Consider the following 10,035-nt stretch of genomic DNA (forward strand, 5'->3'; position numbering starts at 1 on the left):
CTTTGAATTAGCTGGCACCGTCCTTAAAAGGTTTTGCAGATCCAATTTTATGGCCTCTAAACCACTGAATGTCATTTACCTGTTCCGTACGTCTAATTAAAAAATGCCTCTGTATTGCGTTTTTGAAACTTACATGGAGCACTTGCCTTAATCCGTTAATGGTTGGAAGCTATGTTGCAACAACTCAAACAGGATTCAGGGTGTTTGCACCGATGGAAGCCTGATTATGAACCTTTCCATCTTGCAAGGATGAATCCTAATGCAAACAAAAATTGGCCTTTTCCCCCCCCCCTTCGAAAATTTACTCTGAGGGGGAAGAGCGATGGTTTTTGTTGAGTTTAAAAAAAGCCCAATAGGCAGGTATTTTTTTTCCACTTTTCAAAAAAATCATTCGCTTACTACCGTCGCAGTAGTATATACTAATTCAGTCAACAAATCAGCACTTCAGAATAATATTCACAGTACATAACATCAGCAATGTCGGAAAAATTGAGCCAGTTCCCTACGTGTATATACTCCTTGTGGACTGTTTTTTTTTTTTTTTAGACCCTAAATTTTTGTTAGGAATAAGTGGACTCATCAGCACGTTTAAAGTTGGCGAGGCTGATATTTTGCTTATGACTCAGAAGTACAGAGATAACTTAAGTTTAATCCATTTCTGTTGAATTTTGAACGCACAACTGTAGCTATGATTTTTCCCATAAACAATATCATAAAATGTAAACAACGACTCGTTGATTAGTATTCCGGTATTACATTTGGAATGCAAGAAGTCCTACTGCTGGTAGCTGGTAGCTGGTAGCTACCACTGTTTTGCAATGAACTGCAAGGAAACAATGTTAAGTGCATAAATTAGGTGGTAGGGAATATATGATAGGCATATATTTGAACTGCGGAGATGTAACATATGCCGTTTTCTGAGATCATCGTATTTATGAGTGGTACTTTTAATAGCAGTAGCGAAATCAAAACCTTGAAAACTTCAGGCTTGACCGGGATTTGAACCCATGACCTCAGCATTGCCAGTGCAGTGCTCTACCAATTGAGCTATTAAGCCAACTGGGAGCTGGTCATATTGTGACTGAGTTCGCAATAACCCTAAGTAAACAAGTGTCTTGGAGAATACATGAAAGTCTCTGCTGCTAAAGTAGCGCTCATAACTGCGATGGTGTCAGGAAACAGTGTATGTTAATTGCAAACGTTATGGTTTCTATATCTACTTAGTTATGCTATCCGATTATCCAATGATTAGATAATGTCTGTTTCAAGTGCGGTGTGAAAGTTTGAAATCCACTTTCACTTTAGTTTTCATGTTAAAACCTTGATATATTTCTTTGCACAGAGGGTCACGCACTTGCGAAACGGTTGTCGAAGCATATTACCAAAGCCACGTTGAACGTCTCTGTGGACGACTACAACAAAACAGCCTGTAGTACCACTTGTTCCTTGCAACACACGTTGGAATTCGACTATGTGAAGGATCCTGATTCACCTGTTTGGAGACAGGGTGATGACCTTCAAGGTTCAAGAAAAGAGATTCGCATATCCATCAAGAGAAAGGCAGTACCATTTGGAAAATCGCTGTCGAGAGATCACTTTGCTAAGTAGTGAAAGGAACAACGCTTTTGAGCACTTCTCTCACAATCATCAACTTCTGAAGACATGCCTGCAAAACGAGAATCCCCTGGAGAATTGTTCCACTGAGAATAGGGGAAGAGACCTTTTGATTCGAAGAAAACTTTTGAGCATCGAAGGCTACCTTTTGCAATTGAAAGGCCTATTTGGAAACCACGTTGAAGATCTGTCCCTACCTGATCTGGCATTTCAAGGGGAGGTACATTCGGTCCGGTATGTAGAAGAAAATGCTCTGGGTGCTACCAGTGAAGTACCGTGCGTCCTCAGCCTTTCTGAGAGAGAATTACGCAGCGAAAGCGAAAGTGACGATGAAGATGACGTTGTTGATGACTTTGCAGAAGACTACGAAACTACCAGACTGTTGATAAACATTTCAGATTTCTAATCTGTGTAGTCAGTGGCAGCTACATGCCGCTATACCTATATATTTTTGTATCACCATCCTTTTAAATTTTTTCCTAAAACTTTGAGAATTTTAAGCGAAGAAAGCTTCGAGAGAAGCCGAAGAAGGAGAAGAAGAGAAAATTACAATGAAAATCACCGTAAAGCTGAGAGAAATAGAGCGAGAGACAAACACTTGTCTATAACGCTTAGTTTTCAGGTGTTTTCCTTCTTAATATATAAGCTTATGCCTCGCTGCCTCCCCTAAAAAACGAAGAAAGTCTGAAAACGTTTGCAATTCTGTATTGACAGAGAGTGACATATTTCAACAATCTCATTTGGAGGCTTTGTGTGTGAAATGGTGTCCAGTCGTGAGCGCCTTTGTTTGAGGCTGTGAAATTGCAGTCGAGTATGCGAATTTACTACGCTTTAGGTTGACGTTTAAATTAGTAAGATTTTGCTGTTGTTGTGAACTGAAGAGAGAGGGAGTAAAGGTTGATAGTCAAACGGAAAATGTGGTGAAAGAGATCACTGTGCATGTTATTTCAGTATTATTTGATTAAAATTGTTTGTTATTGTTTGCAAGGCTTGTTTGTTTACTGCTGTCAGCTCAGAGGTGTTTGATCTCTTTGATCACTGTAAACTGTATACAGTAATGACCATTAATTTTGTACTTTATGCAGAAGAATAATTATTTCCATGTACACTATATTGCTTTCTGGGGTTAGAAACGGGAACTCCGCTTTTAGGCTTGGCTAAATCTGATCTAAATAAAGGTCAATTAGCAGGTCAGATATTATTTATTTATTTGTCGTGGTCAATGATACGCAGTCTGAATGGACTCCCGCGAGTTCAGGCGTTCCTCAAGGAACTGTGCTAGGCGTTGCTCTCTTTAACCTCTGTATTGATGATATGGCAAGCGATTGATTCTATCCGTCGTTTTGTTGTCGACTACATGCCTACTATTTTTCGCTGTTTAATGAATATGCGGGAAAAGCAGACCTTAACTAGTGTTATTGAGATCCAAAAAGAAAATTGGGAGTGACCACGCATTTTTCGAAGATAATTTATCAACAATATTTGTAAAAAGCTCTGCAATACAGAGCAATGTATGGGGTTCTTTTCCAAATCGAAGCTTAATTATCTCTGAAAAATGCATGGTTACCCCTTAGGGGTTAGGGGGTCACAGCTCCTTTCCTGGGGGTTGCTACCACGTGAGAACAAGGCCGTTCAGGCCGTTCTCCTATATGCAGAGCATTCCTCAGGGACGATGAAGACTAACCACCTCATTACACATGCATATCTTTGGGTTAGGGGTTTAGCTCAAGATCGGGGAGAGCTAGAGCCAAATGACAGGTTTTTCTCAAATGTGTAGAGCATTCCCTAGAGACGATCAAGAGTAACCAATGTCATATTTGCATGTAACTTTTCACTGGCCCAATGCATTTCAAGGGCTTAGAGGGTCCCAACTCCTTTCCAGAGTGGCTGCTACCAACGTGAGAACAGGCTGTTCTCCCATGTGCGGAGCATTCCCCAGGGACGAGGAAGACTGACCAATGGTACCACAAGATGCGCCATCTGATGGCGAATGCATTTCTTGGGGTTAGGGGGGCCCAGCACCAAACCGGGAGGGGGGGGAGAAAGCCGAAAGACAGTTTTCTCTGTGGTATGTAGAGCATTTCAAAGGGGCAATGGAAAGTAACTAATAGCATATTTGCATGTAACTTTCCATGGCCAATGCATTTCTTGGGGCTAGGGTGTGTCCCAGCTCCTTTCCAGAGGGGGGGGGGGGGAGGGGTGCTACCACATGGAAACGGGCCGTTCTCCCATATGCAGAGCCTTCCCAGGGACGATATAAACTAACCAGGGTTACCACAAGATGCGCATTTCCATGGCGAATGCATATCTTGGGGTTAGGGGGACCCAGGTCAAAACCGGGGGGATATATGGCAAAATAACAGGCTTTTCTCACATGTGTACAGCATTCCCTGGGGACGATGGAGACAAACCAATATCATATTCGCATGTAACTTTACATGGGGAATGCATTTCTTGGGGTTAGGGGGTCTCAGCTCTTTTCCGGGGGGTGCTACCAACTGAAATCAAGCGGTTCTCTCATGTGTACATGATGGAGACTAACCAATGGTATCACGTGATAGCCCCTTCGATGGTGCATGTATATCTGTTACTAAGGGGGTTACAGCACCAAACCGGGGGGAGCTAGATGCCAATGACCACTTCGCGCCAAGGTGTTCCTGCATGCTCAGCCGAAGGTGGTACGGTCAAACCAACAAAACCAAGGGATGCGTCGTGCGACGCTGATTCGCTCTGACGTAGTTGAAAGAGCGCAGCTCTTAAGGGGGGGAAATGGCAAGGTCCCAAAGATCGCAACTTTGCAGTGCTGTCGATTATTCTGCGGGGGAACAAAAACAAAACCAACCCAACCAAGGGATTGCCCGTATCAAGACCTATCCTCATGGTCCGATCTCGCGCTCTCCGATCAAATCCGGGGGGAGTTAGACCCAGAAAACCGAAAACCAGTTTTTCAAGTATAACTCCCCCGAGATTTAGAATCCGGCCAATCCGAGAGGAACCGTCGTGGAGCCAATGTGGGGCACGTCACGTGACCGAAGGAGGAGTTCGGGGGGGCACTTTTGTCTCAAAATAAGGGCGTTCTCGGGCCTCTGGCACGTACAGGTCGATTCGCCCTGGGGCGAAACGGTGCCACAAGTTGTTGGGCAAAGGGCTCTTGGTGCATGGGCAGTGGGGTCTCAAGGGAATAAAACGCAGGAATGTTACAGCATAAAACGGTGCACAGGATACCCAATGTAACACAGGGTGCCCAAACTTCGTCACGTGATAGATCTAGCCGAGACCTTTCCAACAGTATATAGATATTTGGGATTAGTTCCACAGAAAGCCGAAAAAAGGTTTTGGGGAACTTGGCCCAACTTGGCAGATCCTGTGTTAGTTTAAGTTCCACACAAGATTTTAAACCCTTCAGAAGTCGATTAGAGTAAACGTCGCCAAGTTTGATACTCTACGAGGCTCAAACTGGGCATACACCCGCGGGCGGGGGGGGGAGAAAGCCGAAAGACAGTTTTCTCTGTGGAAGGGGATCAGGAGATTCAGCTCGTGAAATAAGGGGGGATTACACAAAACCGGGGGGAGTTTTGGCCCAAAAACCCGTTTCTCTATCGTATGCAGGGCGTTCCCTATGGACGACAGAGTAGCCAATAGCATATCTGGATGTAACTTCCCATGGGAAATGCATTTCTTGGGGTTAGGGGGTCCCAGCACCAAATCAGGGGGTGCCACCACGTGAGAACAGGCTATTCTCTCGTATGCAGAGCATTTCCTAGGGACGCTGAAGAAAAACCAATGCCACCACCAGATGCACCACACCATTTTGCATGTTTTTCTATGGGTCCGGGGGTCCTGGCTGTCCAGGGAGGGAAGTTACGGCCCAAAAACGTTTTTTTCTCACGTGTGCAGACTCTTCGTCACGAGTCACAGAGAGGCGGAGATCACGTCTGGCGCCCGGGGTCACCGTGGGACCGATTCCCGGGGACTCGGGGCGGCCTGCAGAGTCCAATAAAAAAAAAACGCTCCCCGCCCTGGGTCAGGGCGCAGGAGGGGCCTTCCCTTGGAGAGTTGGAATGATTTTTTCCTGGGCCCAAACGGGCCAGATTCTCGCGTGTATGACCGGGAATCGGCCCAAACGGGCCACTTTTACCCTTGTCCGACCGGGAATCGGCCTGACTTCTGCCGAAGGGAACTGCATGCTTCCCGTTGGAATTTTTGCTCAGGCTTTTGGTGCATTGAGTTCCTGTTAAATCACTTTTGACCTTTGCATATTGATCCCAAATGAATAGTTCGGTGAACTTTACTGGCCTACCACGCCCTAATATGTATCCGCGTGTCCGGTTAGTAGCACGGTGGGAAATTTTGCCTATTCGAAAGGTGTTCGCTATAGTGTCCTATAGAGGCTGCGCACACATAGCTTGCCAGATAAAGCCACAATTAAGGTGATATCCTTTTTTTGTAGCGTGACAGTATCGTGGCATTTATATAAAATGAAATTGCTGTAGCACAGTTTTGGCACGGAAAAGTCAACATATCGGTCAGAGGGTTCCGGATATCCTGCGACATCATAACATGTTTTTAACTTGTATGGGAGGGTGTAATACATTGTGACAGAAATTTAAATTTTGAACCCCTTGTCTTAACCCTCGGCAAGGTTTTCGGAACATAAAATGTGTTCGAGTTGCCCTTGACGTAAACGATCGATCTTCTTTTTTGCCAAAAAAGTCATTTAATATTGAGTGATTGGTGAGTTGCATTTTCCACATCTTATATAAATTATAATTTGATAAATTCAGTTTAACTCTTGCAGACACCTCAAAGCACAGTCTAATGTAAGAACATTCGTTATATAAAAAAAATTGGAATAAAGTAAAGTCAGCTAGCTAGTCATCTTCATCTGTTACTTCTCCTTGGGGATTTATTTGACTTGCACCAAGTAAACGTTCCACCGTATGGCGAGAACAGCCTTCTCTGGTCATCATGACATATACAATTGCCTGTCAAACATAACAAAAGTATTTGTGAGATGTGGTCCATAGTAATTCAACTAGTATGCTTATGTTTAATATGGTTTCATATCAGATTAGCGAATACGTTGGTGTCGTCCAGCGCGGTGTGTGAATAAAATTAAATTGCACGAGTAAAAGAATTAGGGAGAACCGAGTAGGTTGCCACAATTAGTTAAGAAATGTGTGGAGAGAAAAATCTCAGTTAAATGGAATTGCAAAATCTCGTCAGTTTATGTTGCAACTAAAAAACTGATGTTCAGATTTCCACAATTAATGTTAATGATGAAATGGTATATGAAATAAATCATAGCTTCACTTGACAATTAATGTTGTAAGTAGTAGCAAAAGAACAGGGAAACAATCCAATCGAAGTAGTACTGATATGTTATACCTCAGGAACCAAGACAGACAAAACGTAGCTACACATCCTTGTGTTGTGTTGGTTGAAATCAGACCAAAATTCTGGCAAGAAGGATTGTACTTCTAAGGTAAATCGCCGAATCTGAAAATGAAGAAACTTTGAAGTCGTCACATACATAACTTTTCCAATACATAGACATTTTGTTTGTGTTTTTTCCAAACATTTTCTCACTAGTTTAACGGGAACGTCCAGAGAGGAAGGGGAAGGGGTGAGAGTGGTTAGATATGTTCTTTGTAAGTACGAAATTATAAACAGAAAAAGACTAAATTTTTGGTGACACGTAGCTTGTGAAACCACTCAGCTGTGGGTTTGAATTGTCATCACAAACGTCTTCCGTCCTGATTTCTCTAAATGTTAACGCTGGATTTTATACCATTGTAAGAAAGTTTAGCGTGTTTTAAAGACAGGATCGAGACATGCATACCATTGAAGATGAGAAAGGGCCGCAGATGGCACAACTTAAATGCAACACGTCTGATTGCTTGTTTCTGTTGAACAACGTGTGCCTCTTGCTGGCTGTATTAGCGTAAAGGATGTTCTTTAAATGACCCTATAAATATTACAAGGATCGTTACGGCTAAAACATTTCTTCCGGATCCCAGTAAAGTAAAGTTGAGGGGATCTTACAAAGACCACAGTAAAAGGTGGATAGAAGCAAAACAAGAAAAGTGACAAATGAAAAAGAAGACTACTGTACGTTGTACCTTGACGCTGGAAATGTCTGGAGATAGCAGCGACATTCTGGATGGGTAGTTCCTTCAAAGAAAATTCAAGCGACAACAAGTAAGTAGGATGTAAGTCTATGTATTTAGCATATCCGACAGGTTATGTTCATTTGATAAGAAGTGTGAAGAAATCGGACCGCATCAGAGATACACGACATCAAGAGGACGGCTAGAACTCGATAACCTGGTGGACTCATCACAGCTCAAGGAAAATTAATACTCCTTCCACACGTATCCGGATATTTGTGAATACGTAGGTATGGCGTTCTAAGAAACAAAAATAGACGCTACTCCACAAGTAGACAATAGGCTGGCGAGGCGAAGGCGGATAATTTAAATGTAGGACGTCAAAGGATGGACCCCAGGCTTAAGAACACATGCGCGCATGTTCTTTATGGAGGGCGATTGCACTCATGCGACTCGAAAACGTCAAGGATTTTACAAATACTTACCAAAAAATACATCCATCTGTTTTTAAAAACATCCGGATTCGTGTGGAGGGTACCTAAGGCAAAAATATATTATTCCTATTTTGTTGAGCCAAAGACTAATGGCTACCTTTAGGCAGCGAGTGGTTATCGCTCACGAATATAGACTTTTGAGTGAGGATATCTTTGTTCGACTTCAAAACCGCCTAATCTGGCCGCAATGTATATTTTCACCCCAAACGTAACAAACTTACGATTTATCGAAGTTTTCCACACTGCAACCACAGACATATCTACCCCGCGGTGCTGTCTGAATGCCAACACATTCAAAGTGAAACCACTTCTCACAGTCGTCGCAATGGATCCATTTCAAGGTCTGCTTTTTTTGGGCGTCAGGTTCTTGGCAAAGATAAGCCTGGCAGCGCTCAGTGTGGAGGTCTCTTTTGCGCTTATTATCTCCACCATTCTGCCTAGTGGTCTGCTTTCTTTTCCTGCGCGCTGGATTGCTGTTCACGCTGGAGGACGGTACGTTGGATGTCTGTAGAGTTGGTCCTTCCACAGAGGAGCTGCTGGTAGTGGTAGATGATATCGGTAACATCATTGAAGGGGAGCTGATGGTTGCAGTAGAGAAAGGTAGTGTTGCTCGCACCGATGACGAGGTACTGGTGGTGGTAGACTCCAGTATCGTTACTGCCAACGATAAGGAGCTTCTGGTGGCGGCGGAGGGCTGACTAACGGCGGTAGAAATCGGCACCTTCAATGTTGGGGAGCTCTGAGTAGCGGCAGAAGTCGTTACCGTTACTGGGGGCAGTGATAATGTGTTACGAGTAGCGGTAGACACCGTCGCTGGCACCGATAACGAGCTACTGTTGGCGGTATTGCTCGGTAACGTTACTGTCACTGATAGAAAGCCCCCAGTAGCGAAGGAGGACGACGCTGTTACTGAGGAACTCGGAGTAGCTGTGGAGAGCGAAACCGTTACTGGCACCGATAGAGAGTTACTGCTGGCGGTGGATACGGGTACCGTTTCCCGCAACGACTGACAATTGCTGGTAGACGTGGAGGATGGTACAAATGTCAGCGGAGAGCTATGAGTGGTGGTAGTGCATAGCATTTCTGCGGTGGAGCCGATGGTGCCTGAGCTAGCGGGTAGTGCCACTGCAGAGCTAGTTGAGGACTCGTTGCCGTTATCAAGCTGAAAAGCTAAATTGTCCTTTGAGGTCAGAATTTGGCGTAAGTTTCCTACTCCGTAGTTAGAAGGGTGTTTAAAGTCTATTCCCCCTGGCATGTTGGTGACTCTCAGACGAGACTGATTACGTTTGACGTCTTTATACGGGACTTTTGCAGATCTTCCAAGTAACTCACCTGCCATGAAAAAAAACACCAAATATTTAAGACAAAACTTTCTCAAGGACTTATTTTCTCTTCAGGAAATCTGAAGACGCGCGTTAGGAGAGTTCACTTATCAAAGTCGTCGGAGGCACTGGCTTCCCAGTGCTTCTCTTATTTAGCTTATTTGTTCGATTTACATGGCATAACGTTCACATGAAACTTAAACAATAGGAGAAGAATATCAGGGTCTAGGAAGCGCCGGCCTGAGCGGACTGCTTGGTGAGGAGGGGGATTTAGATATTTCAGTAGCGCCAGGCGGCCATAACATTAATATGTTACTCACTGTATTTTTTGTTGAAAAGTTCTTGGACTTGGCGCTGCAACAGCACTTTTTCTTCCTCACGAGATTGTCTTTGTTGCAGTCCCCTTCCTGCAAAATAAGTTTGAGCACATGACGTAGGATACTGGATCAAGAAAGACATCTGCACTGGACGGATCTGAGCCGCACATTCAGGTAG

General features: G+C 44.0%; 1 protein-coding gene and 1 non-coding gene across 3 annotated transcripts; both read right to left on the minus strand.

The window, feature by feature from the left end:
* Positions 1–984: 984 nt before the first annotated feature.
* Positions 985–1,057, minus strand: Trnaa-ggc (transfer RNA alanine (anticodon GGC)). The gene has a single exon. It is a non-coding gene; the product is annotated as a tRNA-Ala (tRNA).
* Positions 1,058–6,461: 5,404 nt separating this feature from the next.
* LOC138037907 (uncharacterized) lies at positions 6,462–8,949 on the minus strand. Of its 2 annotated transcripts, XM_068883757.1 has the most exons (5): positions 8,440–8,949; positions 7,737–7,788; positions 7,457–7,582; positions 7,003–7,113; positions 6,462–6,599 (listed from the first exon to the last, which is right to left on the minus strand). In XM_068883757.1, the coding sequence occupies exons 1-5, from the start codon at positions 8,784–8,786 to the stop codon at positions 6,486–6,488; spliced, it is 750 nt and encodes a 249-aa protein (XP_068739858.1). In that variant the 5' UTR covers positions 8,787–8,949; the 3' UTR covers positions 6,462–6,485. The 2 variants fall into 2 exon arrangements, with proteins under 2 accessions (XP_068739858.1, XP_068739859.1); XM_068883758.1 differs by lacking the exon at positions 7,457–7,582.
* Between the last annotated feature and the right edge of the window lie 1,086 nt (positions 8,950–10,035).

The sequence above is a fragment of the Montipora capricornis genome, chromosome 2 (genome assembly GCF_036669925.1).
Source record: "Montipora capricornis isolate CH-2021 chromosome 2, ASM3666992v2, whole genome shotgun sequence".
In the NCBI taxonomy this organism is placed as follows: domain Eukaryota; kingdom Metazoa; phylum Cnidaria; class Anthozoa; order Scleractinia; family Acroporidae; genus Montipora; species Montipora capricornis.